General features: G+C 40.9%; 1 protein-coding gene across 3 annotated transcripts; it reads left to right on the top strand.

The window, feature by feature from the left end:
* Positions 1–5349: 5349 nt before the first annotated feature.
* On the top strand, positions 5350–20710 carry luc7l (LUC7-like). 3 transcript variants are annotated; one of them, XM_080747778.1, is made up of 11 exons: positions 5400–5538; positions 6870–6942; positions 8162–8256; positions 8697–8795; positions 8892–9002; positions 12730–12873; positions 14814–14990; positions 17169–17257; positions 18051–18080; positions 18963–19130; positions 19375–20710. In XM_080747778.1, the coding sequence occupies exons 1-11, from the start codon at positions 5536–5538 to the stop codon at positions 19517–19519; spliced, it is 1134 nt and encodes a 377-aa protein (XP_080603904.1). In that variant the 5' UTR covers positions 5400–5535; the 3' UTR covers positions 19520–20710. The 3 variants fall into 3 exon arrangements, with proteins under 3 accessions (XP_080603905.1, XP_080603904.1, XP_080603906.1); XM_080747779.1 differs by lacking the exon at positions 6870–6942 and having other exon boundaries at positions 5350–5538; XM_080747780.1 differs by having other exon boundaries at positions 5462–5538; positions 6870–8256.
* Positions 20711–21820: the final 1110 nt, after the last annotated feature.

Below are 21820 nucleotides of genomic sequence, written 5' to 3'. Positions count from 1 at the left end.
GAACAAAATGGACCAATCTTTGACGTCAGTAACGTCAAAGAGAGCACTGCCTGCGATCTTGACATTTTGTACTTTTATAGCCATTGTTTTCCGGCTTGAAGCGAGCCCACAATTGTTTCGAAGGAACAATATTTTTCTAGTTTATCTATCAGTCAGTCAGTCAGTCAGACAGTAGACGGGAACTTCGGTTCCTTTCTACTCCTACATACTTAGTGAGAAAATGAAAATAAAAACATCAATGTGTTCAGTTTACAGTGGCGAAGTGCGCTATTATTTTTTATAGCAATCGGCCAAATGGTGGCGCTGCACGAAGCCTTCGAAAGTGCGATCTTTGAACAGGTATAGCTCATGCTGTGTTTGAGGTACAGGCATGAAACCTGTATACACTTATGCGTCTCCTCATGCCGAACAACTTTTACCCTCTAACTTTTGACCTCTGACCTTTAGGTCTCCCACAATTCGGAATTATATGAAAAACAGTAAAAATCTATCTCCTCCTGGGATTTTCGCGTCAAGTGCACAAAACTTTTTTCACATGAACTTTGGACCAATACGGTCAGATTGATCAACCAGATTTTTTTTAAAGTGAAATATAATTTTTTAATAATTCAATCAATATTGCGGTTTTATGCAAATTATTCTTCGGCCTCTAAATCATACATGCAAAGTTACACGTTCATGGCATTTGGCAAAGATGTGGAGGGTTAGTCAAAGTATCACTGAAACCAATTTTATTCCAATCGGCCAAAGGGGGGCGCTATACGAAGCGTTTGAAAATTCAAACTTCAAACGGGCATAAGTCATGACTCGTTTCGTTTGAAGACATGCAACTTGTTACACGCGTGCTTTGACTCAAGTGGAAGACATCTGTGTCGTTGTTAAGTAAGCTCCGCCCTTCGATTTTCCGCCATTTTGAGCAGTTTGTAAAACGCGTAAACCCGCTTTTATTCTGGAATTTTCGCTCCACGTGCACAAAACTTTTTTTACGTGAACTTTGGACCGATATCTAAAGATCTGTCAGATCGGATTTCTTTAAAATTGAAACATGCTTTTTTAAATAAATTCAATGAATATTGCAGTTTTATGCAAATTATTCTTCTGCCTCTAAATCATACATGCAAAGTAACATGTTCATGGCATTTGGCAAAGATGTAGAGTGTTAGTCCAAATATCACTAAAACCAATCTTACCCCAATTGGCCAAAGGGGGGCGCTATATCATTTTGAGCAGTTTGTGAAACGCTTAAACCCGTTAGGATTTTTTTTTTGCAATTTGCATGAAACATTCTACACACAATCTAAGGACCTTTATCTAATATGCCTATGAAGTGCACACAAAAAAAAAAAAAAAAAAATGAATATAGCTGCAAGCAGCGATAAAGTGGCCAAAGCCAAAAACACCTCAAATCATGAACACAGCCTGCAATGTGCGTGAAATTTTGCAAGCACATTCCCAATAGGTCAAGGAACAGATACCACCCTTCTTACATTGGCCTGTTATAGCGCCACCAGCGGGTCAACTTTTGCACAACACATTTTTGGAACAAAATGGACCAATCTTTGACGTCAGTAACGTCAAAGAGAGCACTGCCTGCGATCTTGACATTTTGTACTTTTATAGCCATTGTTTTCTGGCTTGAAGCGAGCCCACAATTGTTTCGAAGGAACAATATTTTTCTAGTTTTGACATAAAGCTGTGTGAAATACTTGCCATTAAAACAGTGGTTAAAATGTATTAATTGATTACCAGAGTCCCGTGGTCAGAGTTCTGGTCAGTTTTAGATGAATATTAAGTAGTTCCAATGGGGTGGGGGCCATTTGGCGTGGCCCAATCATTGAAAATAGATGAATCCACAAAACTAGCGTCATTTTCTCATTTGTATTGTTGGCCTATTTCTACCATATAGAGCGAGGTTTTGTTCTGATCAGCTGCCTGCAAATCACCTTGTTTTGGGGAAATACGTTGCAGCGGCGTAGTGATACTGGACACAAAAAAATAGTACCATGTGACAGAGGGGTCAAAGTTGGACGAAAGTCGGTCTATTTGGTAGAAATAGGTCAACAATACAAATGAAGCTAGTTTTGTGGATTCATCTATTTTTAATGATTGGGCCATGAGCCCCTGCCAAATCACCGGAACTACTTTATATTCATCTAAAACTGACCAGAACTCTGACCACGGGACTCTGGTAATGGATTAATACATTTGTAACCACTATTTTCATGGCAAGTATTTCACACAGCTTCATGTCAAAAATAGGTGAACTATCACTTTAAGCTAGATGCAGAATAGACCAAAATCAAATCTTTGCACAAAATATTTTGCGTGTGTCTGCGCGCGCATGTGTGTGTGTGTGTGTGTGTGTGTGTGTGTGTGTGTGTGTGTGTGTGTGTGTGTGTGTGTGTGTGTGTGTGTGTGAGAGAGAGAGAGAGAGAGAGAGAGAGAGAGAGAGAGAGAAACGGGGAGGCGGGGGATTGGGGGGCGATCTAGCGCGGTATTGAGCGTGACACTGTATCACAAATCCCCTTTCTTTTCTTTCCAGGAATTGTGGTGATCCGCGAACCCGGACCATATCTTCTCATGTGGAGCTTCCTTACACACGGCATTCCTCCTGAACATGTGTTGGAAACCTATCTGGTTCTTACGCATGGTCTCGAAAGAAGGGTGATCTGCGCAGCTAGATCTTCTGCACGCTTCATGGCTACCAGCTCGGTGATTCTGCATTTGGAAGAAGGCTCACAACTCGAGTTGAAGCTCCGGGCGCATGGCCAAGTTTGGGATGGTGAAATGCATTTCTCTAACTTCAATGGAGTGTTGATTAATTAGATCTTAAAGGAGTAGTTCACCCAAAATGAAAAGTGTTCTATTGATTGCTCACGCCATGGAGACTTGAGTTCAATAATATATAGGCCTATATATATATATATATATATATATATATAGGGTCTATATATATATATATTATAGTAGGCCTATTTGTCCTAAAAGAAAGATTTGCCCCAATTGATTCCGGTTGAACCAAATGCATTTGGGTCCCCATCCGGAATCAATGAGGGTAAAATGTATTGTTATTTGTTATCAAATTGTTGTCTTGGCAATGCGACAAAAAGCTAAAACTATTATTGAACTCAAGTCTCCATTGCGTGAGTAATCAATAGAAAGAACTTAATTTTGGGGGTGAACTACTCCTTTAACCGCTTGAGCACCCGGCCGGGATGCATGGCAATCTGCAACCTTCGCCAAAAATAATCGACCTAATACTAGGCTATACCAGTCGTGAGCTTGTACATCGGCACTTTTTTGGCGAAGAGATTTGGTGTAGCCTTTGTTGTGGGCTCAAGACTCCACTTTAGGCACTCAGGCACGTGTGTAGTGATTTTTGCATTATTACATTAATGAATCACACATTTTCAAAATCTATCACTTTAGTTAGGTACTAGTTACTTTGTAGTTTGATTATTATAAATGTTGGCGTTTGTTTGTTTTTTTCTTTACATTTTATACATTTTGAAATGTTATACACATACAAACCTTTGAAATGAGACATTCTGCGAGTAGCCTATAGGCCTACTTTCAAATGTTGTACTTAAAAAAAATATGTTCCAGACAAGATGTGAGTAGTCCTACTTAAAGGGGGAAACCACCCATTTTCAATATTGAACTATGTTGTTAATATACCTTAGAAGAGTTGTGTGGAAATAAATAAAAAGTTCCCCCGCTTCTGTGTTTGGGGGTTTGTATTGTAAATCACACTGTGATGACATCACACCGGTGATTTACAATACAAACCCCAAAGTCAATCCTCCAGTTCTAGGCAACACAGAAGGGGGGGGGGGGGCTTTTTTTTTTTTTTTTTTTTTTTTTTTTTTTTCACACAACTCTAAGTATAGGCTATTTATACATAGTTGAAAATGGGTGGTTTTCCCCTTAAACAACACTGAGAGCTTGTAACAACTTGGTTTAATTGCATGGAGCCTCTTTTTTCTTTTTTCCCCCCCCTGTTGATTCCCAAATATAAACTGTCTATAATTCAAATGAGCATAAAACAACAGTGTCAAGTTCTGTCAACTCATTCTCTTGGTTTAATTTTAGCCTCTTTATGCATTTAATACTGTTATAATAATGTTATTTCTGACTGTCACCTGCTTTTACACTTAATAAAGTGGAGTTGCTTGCTTAGTTTTTTGTCCTGTTGATCTCAAAATAAATGAATAATAAATGATAAAACTAGCTATTTTTAATAATAATACATGTAAGCCCATAGTTCTGTTGCTTGCATGTATCTGCTGTTGCTTCAACTCTTGTGAAACACTTAGAGACAGAGTTATAAGTTATAACATGTCCTAGTGTTCCACACACATTTTCTCTCTCACACACTTTGAGGCGTGGGAATCCACCTTTTTGGTGTGTTCATGTTCTAACTAGTTCATGTCACATTTTAATGCACTTTAACCATATTGCTCTCTATTGTCTAATTAAAAAATACAGATCTACAAGCTCATAGCGCCTCATTTGGTAATTTTGTGGCAGAATAGTGTGCCTTAGTAGTAGTAGTGTATCCTTCGGTGGGTTCCCCAGCAAATGTGTCAATTTAACCACTTTGACCTCTGTAGTGTTATTGTTTTTTAATAAAAAAAACAAAACAACCCTGCTACTTTTGTGTTATGCTCCAACCATAGTATGATGAAGCTGTAATTGAGGGGGGAAACGTTAGAATATGTAGATAAGGTTTCTGTCCCACAGTAACTATAGGCTATAATATTAATAATCAGTAATATAATGACATACAGTATTTTCAAGGGGGGACCAAGCTGCACTCACAACCTCTGACCAGCAGGTGGAGCCAACGTCACGGTGTCAGCGCATGAAACATAATAATTTGATCATTTTATCATTTTATACTTGACAAATTGACGCAGGGGACATAGGACCATATATATAGCCTACTCTATGCATAGGACTAGGAGCAGGGAAAATAATAAAATGTAGCCTACTTCATACTAGGCTTGTTTATTTGTGTGCGTGTGTGTGTGTGTGTGCGTGTGTGTGTGTGTGTGTGTGTGTGTGTGTGTGTGTGTGTGTGTGTGTGTGTGTGTGTGTGTGCGTGCGTGCGTGCGTGCGTGCGTGCGCGTGCGTGCGTGCGTGCGTGTGTGCGTGTGTGCGTGTGTGTGTGCGTGTGTGTGTGTGTGTGTGTGTGTGTGTGTGTGTGTGTGTGTGTGTGTGTGTGTGCGCGCGCGCGCACGTGTGTATCACATAGCAAGAGTTATCGCGTGACCTGACGCTACACGAGATTTGCCAGGCAGAAACAAACGGAAGCTAGAGTCCTGGCTAGTCGTCTGGCTGCTGGCTTCAAGGAGTTGCAAACGTCCAGTTGTCGCTTGGGAGGAGTAGACATTCTTCTTACCTGAACCACACACACTTTAAAATACGAGCAAAAAAATAGAATTTCTTCGCGTCGGAGCAAGACCCCTGCGGCAATGTCTGCCCAAGCTCAAATGAGAGCTCTGCTCGACCAGCTCATGGGGACTGCGAGGGATGGTGAGTTCAGTTGCAGCACAATGCTAGCTGTGCTAGCCACTTAGCAAAGATGGAGCTCATTGCAAAGGCTCGCTTGTGTTGGCGTGTTGTTGTGGACAAACATTGCATGAATGGATGGGTGGACTTCAGGCGGCTGTTTCAGTGTCTGTCGATCCAGTTAGCCAGTTCTCTTAAGGGCTTTAGATTTAATGTTTGTGTCCATTATAGCTAGCGCTATGAGTTTGACTGTTAGTGTAGGCCTGCAAGCAGCGGGTAATGAGATAAGCCTCTCCCACCCGAGTCGCCGATAATGTTACAACAAATCAGTGGTGGGAAGAAGATGTACTCAAATGTTTTACTTGAGTCAAAGTAGTAACACTTCAATGTAGAAGTACTCTGTTACAAGTTAAATTCCGGAATTCAAAATGTACTGTCTTGAATTAAAGTACAAAAGTATTGGCGTCAAAAGTACTAAAAAAACGTACTCATTATGCACAATATCGTGTTTTCACACGTTGCATTTGAGATTTAGTGGAGTAGAAGTAAAATTATTGAAAATTGGAAATACTCCATTACAGTAAAAGGAAAACTAGTAGAAGAACTACAGTACTTGAGTGCATGTATTTAGTTACTTTACATCACTGCAACAAATGAGCAACACACTCCCCGTGGATCTGATTTTTAAGTAAAGGAAACACATTATTATTTTCAGCAGGCAACTCTGCTTAATTAATAACTTATCTGACACTGACGTTGGCTTCTACGTTTAAAAAGATTGGTCAACTATCGGGAATGGAAGCTCATTTTACCGACTTACTGACTTATTGTGAAAAGCCGGACTCAGCAGCAGGAGATTTTGTATTCATGCAATCCATGCACTTTTGTGTTCATCTGGGATTTACTTTTATGTATTATTTTGCATTCTTGCGCGTGTAAATTGTTGTACATCTGGCAGCACTGCCTGAGTACAGTGAAACTAATATACTCTGTTTGTTTACTAATCAATCAGTCACTACAGGCAATCACTAATATAGTGGTCATGGTTGTATTGAAATCCAGAAATTGCTTATAGCAGCTATTTGGATACAAACATTTAAAGACGGATAGGGCTGTCAAGTCTCTGGTCATGAGCATTGAGCAAGCAATGACAACTTTGTTAATAGCCCAACCCACTTGAAGACAAGAGCTTGACGAGCAAGTCTCTTCATTAAGCTAAGATTAGTTCATTATATAGAGTATGCAAGTTTGTGTTGTGCGTTTGTGGGTGTGTGTTGAGATTAATATAAAATTCTTCCCATGCATATGTTGCATACAAACTGAACAATTGTGGCCCCTTTATTTTATTCATAAAGGTTCAGTGTATCTTTGCCAGCCTACATCAATCTGCAAAGGAGTTGCAGAAAAGCCTGTCATGTTCATCGAGCCGTGAGTCACACATGATTTTTAAAGCTGTTATGATGAATATCCAAACAATATGTTTGCCTTCCGGAAGTTTTTTGTAGCCTATATTTCATATCTCACAAATGGCAAAAAAAAAAGAAAAAGATTCTTCAGGTGGCACTAGAAGTACAATTTGGAGTAGTGTATGCAGCCTGAGCTATGACGTCTGGTCGCGCTGAACAGGAGCACTTCATTGTTCCTTGTAGACGTCTGTTTTCAAAAGAAAATATTAGCCATCATCAATCAAAACAAAAAAAGATAAATCATAAAAAAGAAGAAAAAAAAAGTTGCACAGATCATTTACAATCTGACTTGTGTATGACTCCCAACTTCTTACTACAGGTATGGGCAAGAAAACAGTTCCCATTTATACTTTCCTACAGCGGGTTTAAAATTCTGCAGCTGAGGTCTTGAAGATGCAGATGGGTACAGTATATGGTGCAGATCGCAGTGTGTATAAACTAACTTTTTTCCTTGGTTTTATTCATAATTGTTTTTTTTTATTTCTTTTCAATGTTCCATATCAGTAAAGGACTGACTTGGCTGGAGCAAAAATTCTGGAATGTTTACACCTTATCACATTTTCTATAAGCAAGGTCTTTTCCCCCCATCTAGTCAAAGTTACAGCTGTTGCATAAAGATCCCTTGATACACATCAGTCACAGTCACTGTTGTTTTGTTAATTTGTCAGTGATGTTCCCATACTGTGATTATGATCCTTCTACCAATATTCCAAGCCTACTACTGTAATCAACTGTTATCACAAGCTAAACTTAGTAGAGGATCTAATGTTACCCATTATTCATGAAGAGAGGCTTGGCTGAGGTAAGCACCAAGACTGACAGGCAATATCCTAGACCAGTATGGCCATCTGCCATCCGTAAGCTGGTCACATTACTGACATTAGTAGTCCAATGTAGGCTAGCGGAAACCCTTGTCTTGTTACTTACTGTTCATCATAATACAAGTCTAATATTTTTTTTATTGTTAATAGAACTCTTTGTTCAGACATGACACCCAGTGTTTGGGTTTTCACCTATGCGGTGGACACAAGATCTTGAAATATACCCGTTAGTCACATTTACATTTTTCTGCCCCTTTGCCGTAGTCCGAGCACAGTAACAGAATAGAAAGCATTGGATACCTCGCTCCTACTAACAAGTATGTGAGGTCGTTCTCATCGGCTGTTTTTGGACTGTTTCAGGGGACGAGACGCGTCAGAGGGTCAAGTTCTCAGACGAGCGGGTCTGCAAAAGCCATCTGCTGAACTGCTGTCCTCATGACATCCTATCTGGAACTGTAAGTACTAGTAGGCTACCACTGAGTCCTGAATATGCTTAATGTTGAAATGAACCTTCTGAAAGGTGTTGGACATTTGAGGTCAATGGATCTCAAACGTGACCTTATAATAAAAAAAACATGTATGCTGTCATTGAAGCTCTCCTGAGGAAAAACATTGTATGTAGCACTCATGGATGCCTTGCTTATATGCTTATAGCCGACAAGACAATCAATAGATTTATTGTGTGGGAGGAGATTATCACATGCTGCTACTTTAAATGTGCAACAGATCCATATATCATTTTTTATTTTTGTTAACAATGTCATTCATTTCTGATCTAGTTTTTCGGCACATAGCTTTCCCTATTGTAATTGTCACTGTTTCTCTCTCTCTCTCTCTCTCTCTCTCTGTGTGTGTGTGTGTGTGTGTGTGTGTGTGTGTGTACACATTTTGATAGCGTATGGACCTGGGTGAGTGCTCAAAGACCCACGACCTGGCACTTCGGGCAGATTATGAAATTGCTTCCAAGGAAAGGGACCTGTTCTTTGAGCTTGACGTAAGTGGTGTCCTATGGCTATTAGTAATTATTCCCACAAATACATGTATCAGAATCTAAGTCCTTCTCTTTTTTTCTTTTGTTTTTCCTCCTAAGGCGGTGGATCACCTGGAATCCTTTATCGCAGACTGCGACCGGAGGACAGAATTGGCCAAGAAACGTCTGGCTGAGACCCAAGAAGAGATCAGTGCTGAAGTGGCTGCTAAGGTAAGAGTTGTAAGGCCTCTCCACACCAAAAAGTCTGCAAAGGACTGCAAAGAACTTGCAAAGGACTGCAAAGAACTGCAAAGAACTTGCAAAGAACTGCACAGAACTTTGTCTGCCGACTGTATGCCGACTGTACTTACTGTATGCAGTTGTGCGCATGCGGGGAGATATAGCATGAAATACCATTCCAAACCAGGAGGTGGCAGTAGTCTGAAAGGCTATTTTCACTCCATACTTGATCGTCCCTGCATGCCGTCGCTGTCGGAAAATGCTGTTATTAAGCCTATTATTTATATTATTATTTGGATAAAGTAGAAGTGTAGAACAACCTTTAAAACCAATCATAATCATTTAAAATTGTATCATGATCTGACACTTTCACAACATCTTGTTGCTGCTTCAGCGTTCTGCCTCCGTGTGACGTCGCGCATTGAAAATATCAGAGCTACAAGCTCACAACATGTCGGAACTTGAAGCGTTGTGAGCTTGTATGTCTGCTATGCTCGACACGCACCGTCATACGCTGAAGCACACATCCAGCTTTTCACAGCTGAAAGAGGAGGTAATCTAGATAACCAAACTGGACCCAGTTGAAACGTGGATATTATACAATCAAGCACCTTTCTAAGCGTAGCAATTGGGCAACTTCTACATCGCGCTAGGCAGTTCACTCGCGCCCACTTTATTCAGTTATGTGTAGTGTGTTGTCTCGGTGTCCTCTGTGACTGTGTGGAAACAGTATGCCAAACAGATAGCTACCAGCGGATTGTGTGTTGTCTTTTATCCGCTCTCGTTGGCTCATTTCACTGCCGACCGTCAAGGGACCGACTCAACAAAACCGGGCAAGTCCAGTTTCCCAGTTTTCGGTCGATAAGGTTCCCGACCCGCTGCCGAAAACCTGACGATGAGCTCCCGTTCGGCAACCGACGCTATCCACCGCCTTCCGCCGCCGAATCGTCGACGAATCTGTGCGGTTAAAAGTGGCCTGTAGGCAATGCCATGGAAACCTTAAAGGACAACTTTAGTTTTTTACAACAAGGGTTCATATTTTAGATAGTAATTAAAGAATATAAAAGATGAGTTTTAAAACTATTCTTTCTATTGTTTTAGAGATTCTTATTTCAGTGGTTGGGGGCATGCGTACAAGTGGCTAAATATGTCATTTTACACAGAATAAGCCCATTCCCAAGATGCAACGCAACCTTTCATGGTTGGATGTGACTTATGGGGGCTAGAAGTGTTACTGTAAATGGCAATAAAGAAACTGCTGGCTTATTGTGTAAAAAAATACATGTTTAGCCACTTGTACGCATGCCCCCATGCGTACGCATGCCCCACATTTTAGCACGGTAAACGCGATAAAACAATAGAATGAAGCAAATGAAAACATTTTAACCCTCACGTTTTCTTTTCTCTTATTACAATCTAAAATATGAACCCTTGTTGTAAAAAAAACAAAGTTGTCCTTTAACTGTTCTGCTGCCCTTGACGATCCTCACCGTCATTAAAACCGGTTACTACACGACGCCATTGACAGCGCTCACCGTCAATCTTACTGTATTTACAGTAAATGTATTAATACTTACAGTATGTAGCTCCGGTCGCGGCCGCATCGGTAATGTCCGCGATTTGTTTAAAACGCACGTTGGGCGTGCACGCGAAGTGAAGCTCCTCCATGTTAAGTCAATGGAGAGGCCCATAAAGAGACTTCATTTACTCCAAATAAGACTTTATATCCCATAGCACAGCTCCAAACAACAACAACAAGACAAGCCTTGCGGCCGCCATGACACACTGTCACATGACACATGTCATGTGACTAGATGACGTAATCGTTGATGTCATTCAGCAGTCCGTGTGTGTACACACATTCCAGGCATGCCTTACACAATAACAGCGTGTGCTAATGGGCGGATCTGCGTGGCGTCAACGAAAAGTTAACCCTTCATACCCTGCAGCACTAATTGTGTTAACATTCTGGGGTATGTTATAAATATGGTCTACACAGAAAGTGAAACCCACCATTGCATTTGCATTTTGACACACAGTAGGTGTTCCTGCATAACTTCCGGGTACAACGATGTCACACGCATAACCTCTATGGTGGGTGACATAACGTCAAACTGCATCTTTCTCTATGACTCGGAGTGCGTCCATACTGAGACGATTTTATGTGATTCTGCATACGTTTTTAATCGTTAAGACATTTCGGCCACACAGAGCCAGTGTTTTGGGTGCCCGAATACGCACCTCTTTGAAACCAGGTCCCAGAGTGAATAAATGTGAAGATGACGCTGTCGCGTCTCCGTGTGTACAGCCGAATTTGCATAATTCCTGAAACGATGACGTTGCAATACAACCTCTCCCATAACCCGCATGCTCAGGCAGGATGTCTGGCTCAATACATGACTCGGCATGTATTGACTCAGACTCAATCAATACATGTTTAAAATGGACTGGGAATGTCTCTACTGTTGTCAAAATGTGTTAAATAAGGCTGAGATGGAACAAAAAGGAAGAGGGGGATGAAAGGGGTAGGGGAGAGTTGGGGGTAAACTATCAACAGGGTTCCCACGGTCATGAAATACCTGGAAATATTTGGAAATTAGAAAAATATTTTTCCAGTACTGGAAAAGTTTGGGAATTGATCAAGGGTCCTGGAAGGTCCTGGGAAAATAGCTATGCATTGTCTTTGGTTATTGATTTTGTTAATACCTCTGAAATGACAAATTAAACATTGGCCAAATTGTCAAATATTAGAGGCAGAAATTGTAAAAATCTCCCGCTCCTTTAACTGCGCTCTTCGGGGTGCTGGAGCCAGGGTGGGCCCAAAACAACCGGGAGAGACAAGTTGTTAGGCTCTCTACATTGCTCGCTAGGAAATTAATCCTTCAAGCCTGGAAATCAGTTAAACCTCCATCCATTGACATGTGGATAAAGGAACTAGGAGGTGTCTTGCACCTGGAGAGAGTAAGATTTGTCCTTACAGATAGGGAGCCCCAGTTCCAAAAAATATGGTCACCTATCCTGCGCCTCTTAGAGTCCCTGAAAAGAGCAGACAGTGCTTAGTCGCCCCCTAGGGTCACCTGCTATCTTTTACTGATTAATTACAATGTGTGATTACTCTGAATGCTGTTCGCCTATCTCCGGGGACGCGCGCCGCCATCAGCCATTTGTTTGTTTGTCTTTTGTCTTGTTTTTTCTTTCCTTCCTTGTTTTTATTGTCATCTTTGCTGTTGTATTATTTAAGGTTTAACTGTCAGGTTTGTTTTATTGTTTATATGTGTATACTCGACTTTTGTAATGTTATAAGGTTTTTTCTACTCTGTCATATGGTCCAATTTGTTTTTGTCATCATGCTTGTTCACCATTTCTGCTATGGACGATATGTCTTTAAAAATGAAAAATACTAATAAACAGATGTTAAAAAAAAAAAGAAATTGTAAAAATAGCCGATCTAAATGCTCACAACGCCTCGCAACGCGAGGCGTTGTGAGCATGTAGATCGGCTATTTTCATAGGAGTAAGCGACTCGTTATTGAGCCGAATTATTGTTATATAGTCCTGGAAATCGGGTTAAATATTCTGGAAAAGTTTTGGAAACCAATTGGTAAAGATGTGTGGGAACCCTGTATCAGTGCATTGACTGAAAAATAATGTTGCTTGAAATGTTCTCAAACTGGATTGCATGAGTAGTCATGGCTATGGCACTTTGTTGTCTTTGCAGGCAGAGAAGGTCCATGAGCTGAATGAGGAGATAGGGAAGCTCCTGGCCAAGGCTGAGCAATGTGGTGCTGAAGGCAATGTGGACGAGGCCCAGAAAGTCCTGCAGGAAGTGGAGAAGGTCCGCACCAGGAAGAAGGATGCAGAGGTGAGGGGGTGCTCTGGAGCACAGACATAGAAAGGTAGACGCCTCTTCCGGCTGGGGGGTGCTGGTCCAAGACTCCTGGCAAAAAAAATAAAAAGAATTACGGAATTCTTCCCTATGCGTCACAGAAGCGGAAATTCGGTCGGCCAATCAGAGGCAGATAGGGCGGGTTTTCTCATACGCAACGCTGAGCCGCGCAACATCAGGAACTGGATGAAAACAAAACTGGAGCTGTCACCAAACACTCAGAGATTTGTGAAATAAGTTCCCAGAGAGAAACATGGTCGTTTCATGTACAGCTCCGGGTTGTACAAACAGATGCACATAGGGTGTGCCAAATGCAGTTCTAAGAGCGGCCATTTCTTGGGTAAACACAGCCTTACATTGGTGTTCTGATTAGCCTATAGTATTAGTTCTATGCAATCAAACAATTGAAACACCTGTGTTTTGACCCAAGAAATGGCCGCTAAGGACTTCAATGACGTAGCCGCTGGCACACACTATAGGAAAATAGAATGCTGGGAATCACTTTCCACAGGTAAGTAACATGATTCATTAATCTGTCTAATGAATGTAGACGGGAATGTGACCAAATCCTGGATCCAACTCCATGTCTGGTATTGACACTTGCTTTGGCCGTGTAAACGTGCCAATAAAGCTCCTTTGAATTGAATGGGAAAAGTCCCGGAAAAGACGCGCTGTGATTGGCCAGCAGTTTTTTTTGAGTGACAGTCTGTCTTCCACACTCCGCCATTTCTGCCAGGACTCCTTGACCAGGCGTGCCAATGAACTGCAGCGGCGGGGGAGGTATCTAGCTTTTTATATCTGTGCTCTGGAGCATAAACATAAGCTGCATCAAGTCCTCAAATTAGATCCTATTTCCTACACTTCTTTCCTATTTCCTTGTATGTTTCAAGGTATTTTGTTACAAGCAAGGAAATAGGAATTAGGAAATAGGATCTAATTTAAGGACTTGAGACGCAGCTATAGAAAGGTAGACGCCTCCTCCGGCTCTGGGGCGTTGGTAAAAAAAGTATTGGCATTTTCTTTTTTTTAAGGCAAGCGTCCGGAATTCTGAATGACGCTTCCACGTGCGTCACAGAAGGGGATGTTCGGTAAGCCAGTCAGAGACTGGATTCCCTCCTTCCCAGAGGCACTTGCTCTGGCAATGTAAACGTTTGTCTCCTCATGCCAATGAAGCTCATTTTAATTGAATGTAAGTCCAGGAAAAGACACGCTGTGATTGGTCAGTTGTCACGTTGAGTGGCAGAGTGCCTTCCGCACTAACACCAATAGTTTTTTACAAGTCGCGCCAATGAACTGCAGCGGCGGATGAGGCATCTAGCTTTTTATATCTGTGCTCTGGAGTAACAGAACTGATCTGGTTTTAACCCATTTAGGCCTAGGATTATTGAATGCTTTAACTATTGAAAAATAGCAGATATACAAGCTCACAGCGCGGCAGTGCCGCGCTGTGAGCTTGTAGATCTGCTATTTTTGAAAATGTCGTGAAAATGTGTGAAAATCTTTGAATATATGTATTTTCAAAGCGAACGTTTGTAACTCATATTTACAGGGAAAAAAATGTGAGTGATCAAATAAACTAAACTAAGACAAAATATATTGTCAATTTCGTCAACACATTAAAAACTAGACTAAAACGTTAGGGAGGGACTAGTGGAGAAGTTTGGTTGCTCTCAGGTGTTGCACACTGAAAATAGCAGATCTGTGTAAAGTGTAAAATCAGTCATTACGATGCCGTCAAGGCCTGCCACAATAAATCTTATGATATTTAGCGATTAAAATTAGACTAAAACTCTTCAGTTGACTAAATTATGACTAAAACCAAAAGACATTTTATTCAAAATACTATGACTAAAACTAAATCAAAATGTGCTGTCAAAAACACCCCTGCCTTATACCATTACCATCTGCCCTCTCAGGAAGAGTACAGGAACTCCATGCCTGCGTCCAGTTTCCAGCAGCAGAAGTTGCGGGTGTGCGAGGTCTGCTCCGCCTACCTGGGTCTCCATGACAACGACCGTCGCCTGGCCGACCACTTTGGTGGGAAACTGCACCTGGGCTTCATTCAGATCAGAGAGAAACTGGATGCTCTGAAGGTATGCTCTAGCATAGACATAGAAAGGTAGACGCCTCCTTCGACTCTGATGCATGTGCATCGAGGGACTAAGGGAATCACGTGTGCATTGCTTCCACGTGCGTCACACATAGGGAAGTTGCTAGGCCAATCAGAGGTAGGTGGGGGCGGGTATTTACGTACACAGCCTGTAAGAACAGCTGAGCCGCGCAACATCGGAACTGGCTGTTGAATTGAATTGTAGTCCTTGGATAAGTCCCGGAAAAGTCGTGCTGTGATTGGCCAGTAGTCACTTTGACTGACAGCGTTCCCTTAGTTTTTCCAGGATGTCCGGACTACAACTGTTGCACGTCGCTCCAATGAACTGCAGAGGCGAACAAGGCATCTAGCTCTTTATATCTGTGTGCTCTAGCCCATACATGGTCAACTGGCGGCCCGCGGGCCACATGCGGCCTCCACCTCCACTTAATGTGGCCCGCAAGTTAATTAGTCCCCCCAGGAATCCGCAGAGAAAAAGTTTTTATTCCGCGGAGAACAATCCTGATTCTGCAGAATTCTGTGGGGAACAATTCTTGATTCCGCGGACATTAAAAAAATAACCTAAAATGACCAGTTATCAAGCTAAAAATTATATAGTTCTAATAATCAAGTAAAACCCTTCATGAAATAGCTACAATTAATTGTAATTAGTGGTTAGAATAATCGAATAATCATTTTTGAGAATAAAAATCTAATATTAAATCTATTATTATTTTAATTGTTATTGTTTTTAATAATTACTTTCTATTGCAAAGACTATATTGTCATGCAAACCCTGCCCATAGTAACCACATTTTAGAGGATAGCCTACCTATTACCTAGTATGGGTGTAATATTTATTTATTCTCTTCTGCATTAGCATTGTTATTGCCAGGACCATAGAGGCATAGAGAGGAACTATAGTTCAGGACACAGTTTCTGTCAGGAACGAATGTGGGACCGGGCCGTCCAGCGTCAGTGCAACTAGCAGGAGGGAAGCTAAGCTATTCCCCCAGGCTCTGTATGAGGTGGCCACTTGCAAGACCAAGTACAAATCGTTTTATAATAGTAGTAATAACTACTCCCGCCGCTCTGCTGCCACTGTGACCGTTATTCCGCTGACGTCAGAAAAGTCTGCGAATGGCCGAGAAATCCGCGGGTGGTCACGAATTCTGCGATAAATTCCGTGATCGCGGATTCCTGGGGGAACTAGTTAATACCGGAATACTAATATATTATCGATTTCAGCTGTTAGAATTCCAAACATAGAAAAAATGATAGGCTTTAATTACTTCAGTCTATATTAGTAGCTAAATGACTAGTATTACAATGTTATTGTATTTTTTTACGTCCAATGTATTTGTATTTAAGTTCATAAAGTTAACATTGCATTTGAAATTTTAAAACAAAAGAAGAAAAAAAAAAGTTACTTTTCGGGATTCCAATTCAAAAATAGCAGATCTACAAGCTCAAAACGTGTCGCCCTTCGACGCTTTTTGAGCTTGTAGATCATCTATTTTTGCTATGTACTGTATATGCATTGTGGCCCTGAGTGTGAAAATGTAGTGGCCCTCTTCATCATCAAAGTTGCCCACCCCTGCTCTAGCCCATTCAGGCCGGGAACACATTTTAGTGTATTGCAGTACATGTACAGTATGTAGCAACATATTTGTTTTTCGTAATTTTTGAATAATATTTGACTTTATTCTGAAAAGTATTGACCGTTCAAGTGGTTAAATATTTGACAACACATGAACATGAATCTAAAATACACTGTTGATCCTGTTGTCCAACAATGAAACTATATCTATGAACAGATTGTGGGGGTCCCTGCTTCATCTCTCTCTCAACTAAGGGGTTCTTGGCCTGAAAACCTTGAAGACCCTGATCTACATGATAAATGGGAACAGAAATATTTCCAACACCTTTTTTGTTTTGACAGGGATCAAGGATTCTTGACGCTTAACTTCTAACTCGACTGTTTCGATTGTCACCTCGTTATTGTACTACTATTGTACTCATTCACTAGGTCGTAGGATGGTTAAAATAGTAAAAATGTGTAATGAGTTGGATGTTTGTTCAACATGTCAATTTAAAGGAGAGCAGGAATGTGTTTGTGTACACGATCAAACATATAGCTTGATACCTGAACCAACTTCGTTGTTTCTGCATGTTTGAACAGAAAACTGTGCTGGAAAAGCAGGAGCAGAGAAACCAGGACCGCCTGAAGAGGAGAGAAGAGAGGGAGAAAGAGGAGAAATTGAAGAAGAGGTGGGTAGAGCACATTCGGTCGCAATAAAGTGTTTATATAAAAAAAGAAACAGTATGTGAAATGGCACATAAGTGAGCAGGGAGTTTTGTAACGTCTGGAACTACTGTGTGTGTGTGTGTGTGTGTGTGTGTGTGTGTGTGTGTGTGTGTGTGTGTGTGTGTGTGTGTGTGTGTGTGTGTGTGTGTGTGTGTGTGTGTGTGTGTGTGTGTGTGTGTGTGTGTGTGTGTGTGTGTGTGTGTGTGTAATATATAGTGATGTGTCGTTCATGAGTGATTCGTTCATAAGATTCGAATCATTAGCATGACTCGTGAACGATTCGTTCAAATCCCTCAAAAGGGGCGTTCACACTTTCATTCACACCCCCGCCCCTCCCCCTAATAGCCCCGGCCGGCAGACAGGACGCGACAGGGGCGCCCGCTGGCCTGGTGGTCAAGGCGCATACCACATACTAGGCTATGATGCCTGCTGGTTCGATTCCCGATCCAGACAACCTTTGCCGCATGTCATTCCCCATCTCTCTCCCCATTTCCTGTCAGTCTACTGTCCTATCGAATAAAGGCATAAAAAGCAAAAAAAAAAAAAAGACAGGACGTGACAGAGGGCTGTACTCGCAACGTAATAAAAACGCTCCCGCGATTGTGTTTTTCACGGGACGATCGCGCTATGAACGAATCTTTTGAACGGATCATTACCGTGAACGAAATGATCCGTTCACTGAAAATGAACGGGATTGCCCATCACTAGTGTGGAATGCTTTACTGGCAAATTCATCATCTTTTTTCCCCTTCACAGGACCAGATCACGCAGCAGGGAGCATAAAAGGTTGGTACATTGTCCATAACTATTTAACAATTTCTAGTATTGTATGACCTTTGTAGAGGTGTATTTCTCCATCTCATGGACAATTTGTGTAATTGCAAAAAAATACACTTGACAAGTTAAATTAAAAATTCAATCCATTATAAGATTCCCATTAAGCTGAACATTATAAATTTAATGGAGTTGTAGATATGAAGTATGAAGGAGAACGAAAGTGTTGCAGAATATAGAGTGAGGGCAACCTGAGTTGTCTGCTTACTAGTGGTTGTCATTGTCAAGAGAATCAAAACAAATAGAATGGTTTTCTTTAGACGTTACAAAAGGGAATACATCAATCTTTAGGGCAGGGGTTTTCAAAGTGGGTGACGGGGGAACCTGGGGTGCCGTGACGGCAGTCCAGGGGTGCCGCGAGATAATTTGATAATATTTTGAATTTGTCTGGACACTTAAAAAATGTTTTAGTATCATTTTAAACTTGAAGTACGTTATTTTTTGTCAGTTCTAACCAAAATGGCTATTATCTCAATGTTTTCCTCGCAACATAATCGCTAAAATATGTTATAAATATGAGATGCTGGGAGTGAAAACTATGAATATAATGCCTCGGGTGGAAAAAATATTTATAGGGGTCCCCCGAGCCAAAAACGTTTGGCGACCCCCTGCTTTAGGGCCTGCAGCATTGATGCTCAGTAAGTGTAGTGTAATGATCAAGTGTAATGTCAGCCTCAAAATTTGGGTTGATACTTAATTTTTATTTTTTATTTTAAATAACTGGGTAAAGACTCTTCAAATGCTCCATTGTGGTGATTTAAATCTCCAGCTTTTATTATATTGTAAGAATATCGGGCTACAATGTAAGTAATATGCATGCTCTCTTCTCCTCAGGTCTCGTTCACGTGACCGACGGAGGAGACGCTCGCGCTCTTCATCCCGGGACAGACGCCGCTCGCTGTCGCGCTCCAAGGAGAGGGAGAGGAGGCGACGCCACCGCAGTCGCTCACGCTCCCGGAGCAGAGGCCGCCACAATAGCCACACCCATGACTCCAGACACAAGTAAAAGACGCTTGCGCAAGCAAAATTGTCTCCTGTTCATTGCCCTTTTATCTCCTACACACATCCACGGTTGTTTCACTATTGGAGATTGTCAGGGCTGATTTTTGTTTTCAGGGCTTGTACATCTGCAATTTTTTAATAGCCAAAAGCAAAAATCTAAAATGACACGGATGCTTTCTCTGTTTTAATGGGTTAGCATATTTTTGTAATGCCTTTTTTTCTCCTTCTTTTCTTTCTTTCTCAGGTCATCCAGGGACCGAGAGCGCTCTTCCAGAGACAGGTCATCCAGGGACCGTGACCGAGACCGAAAGGATAGCGTGAACGGCAGGTCAGACTCTCGCCGGACGGATGATGAGAAATTGTTTGGTAGGGATGCAGGAGACCTCTAAAAAGTCCATCCACCTAAACCCAAAACCTCCTCCTGTCTCTCTCACACATACCTGTATATCTTTCCATCCACGCATCTCTATGAATGATAACTTTATATCGCAGACTGTTCTTGTATAACTTCACCTGACCCCCATTTTGTTTGGTCTTTTCTTTGACCGTGACTCCAGTCAAATCTTTTGTATACATACGGTAATTTACTGCATCACTTGAAATATTATATGGCTTCTTTTATTTAGCATCCGGATATATATTGAGGGTTGTCGTTAGATGAGGATTAGTCGATGGTGCAATGTAACATAATGCCCATACGTCTGTGAATCGGGGGCTGGTTTATATTCAGTACATGACATGTCTTTTTTTTTTTTTGTGTGTGTGAAAGTACCTTGCCCTGAAGCCAATTGGAAATGTTGAGATTTGTCTTGATATAAGCATTAACTGATTGGCTATTAGAGTGACTTTAAAATGTAGTCAATGATTCATTATCTTTTTTTTTTTTTCTTGTATACAGAACCACTCTTCTGTAAATGGCGTACAGTTATCCTGATTATCATGTATCTGAATTGGCTCGTGTTTTTATTTTATTTTTGGCCTTTATATCATCAATGTGCGTCAAGGAGCTGTTGAAGCCGCAACTGCATGACTCGAATGTCCACATGCAAATCGAGACTGCAGGTCTCCGTTCTCCAATGTCCACTTAAAGTATATTTTAGTTTCAATTGTTATTTTGGTGATGCCCCATTACTTGTTTTTAGAAAATGTAAAGGAATCCTGGTTGCTGGTGTTGTTGGTCTATTGCTTGCTTGAGAGTTGGGGCAGTTTGATATGGAGCGTAATGCTATTTTGTAGGAAATGGTGGCAGAGACTCCTTCCCAAAATGTGTCCTTTTTTTAAATGTGTTGAGAAATATGTATTATAACATGTTATCCATGGAATGTGATAAGTGGGTTGAGATTCTTTGCTCCTTGTCATAAAAAAAGAAAAATCCCTATTCCAAAACAACACCTGCTACTTTGGTCTTGTCCTATATTCAAACTAATTGGAATGGCTTGTGCAATTTATTCATTAGAATTTGTCAGCCTACCCAAAATTGAATGAAAAATGTAATCGATGCATTTCTTGACCTAATGTGTGAACTCTGTAGACTTGTCATTTGTGTTTTGCTGGAATACTTATTTGAAGCCTCAATAAAAAGCCCGGCCTTTTAATGTTCATGCAATTTCTTGCCCCAGGACTCACAAAATTACATAGAAGGAAAATAAGTAATTTAAATAACAAATTCCCAGAAGGGTCAATGAAGTATTGAATTAAGTTTAAGAAAAGTATGCCACAATTAGTGAATGTCTATTTGACAGTATTGCTCTACAAAACCATCCTGATGCTTGATGTGCATGAAAACAATGAATTGCTTCAATTCAAAATGGTACTTGCTTGCTATGGTCACAATGCACATACAGTATTTTCTGGACTATAAGGCGCACCTGACTATAAGGCGCACTGTCAATGAATGGTCTATTTTCAAACTGTTTTCATATATAAGGCGCACCTGACTATAAGGCGCACATAATAGACGCTACCGTTGCGTTATGCATCCAACAGATGGAGCTGTGCTAAAGGGAATGTCAATGTCAATGAATGATCCATATATAAGGCGCACTGGACTATAAGGCGCACTGTAGTTTTTTGAGAAAATTAAAGGCTTTTAAGTGCGCCTTATAGTCCGGAAAATACGGTACTTTAGTTTACACTGATGGGAACAACCAACACGCACATAACTTATCTGTATGTGTTATCTGAGGTGGCACATTTCTCACATCTTCTCCCCCTTACAGTTATTCCACTAATGTGTTGTAGAATTTAGACAATATGTCACAGGTGGGCATTTTGCTGGAATACTTTATTTGAAACTTCAATAAAAAAGCCCAGCCTTTACATTTTTATAGTACATCATGCCATTTTTTGCCAAGGGACTCAAAAAAATCAACAAAAAAGGTGAATAAAACGAATAAGTAATTTACAAACAAACGATAAATACATTCACTTAGTCGACAGCTGGCTGGCAGACATTGCACACGACAGAGCTTGTCTGAATTAAGTGTCAAAGTCAGAAAAATCTCATTAAGCCAGATTTATACTTAGTCGTAGAACAGGCATCATAAACAGCAGATCTACATACAAGCTCAACACGTTGCATCTGCGATGTCATACAACAGACTATAAATTAGACATTACAATTGCACTTGAATAGTATGAGGAAGAATTTTACAGCAAAGCCTTGATCCCAGGGTAAGGCTTCCTTTGAG

This window comes from Nannobrachium achirus (genome assembly GCF_963921795.1).
Source record: "Nannobrachium achirus genome assembly, chromosome: 18".
In the NCBI taxonomy this organism is placed as follows: Eukaryota; Metazoa; Chordata; class Actinopteri; order Myctophiformes; family Myctophidae; genus Nannobrachium; species Nannobrachium achirus.
Note: the sequence above shows the minus strand (reverse complement) of the source record. Positions and strands in the feature narration are given on the sequence as shown.

Excerpts from the sequence above, each read along its gene's own strand:
- luc7l (XM_080747778.1), top strand. Across the intron at positions 9,003-12,729 it reads GTGCTGAAGTGGCTGCTAAG|GCAGAGAAGGTCCATGAGCT; the intron begins GTAAGAGTTGTA and ends TTGTCTTTGCAG. Across the intron at positions 12,874-14,813 it reads CCAGGAAGAAGGATGCAGAG|GAAGAGTACAGGAACTCCAT; the intron begins GTGAGGGGGTGC and ends CTGCCCTCTCAG.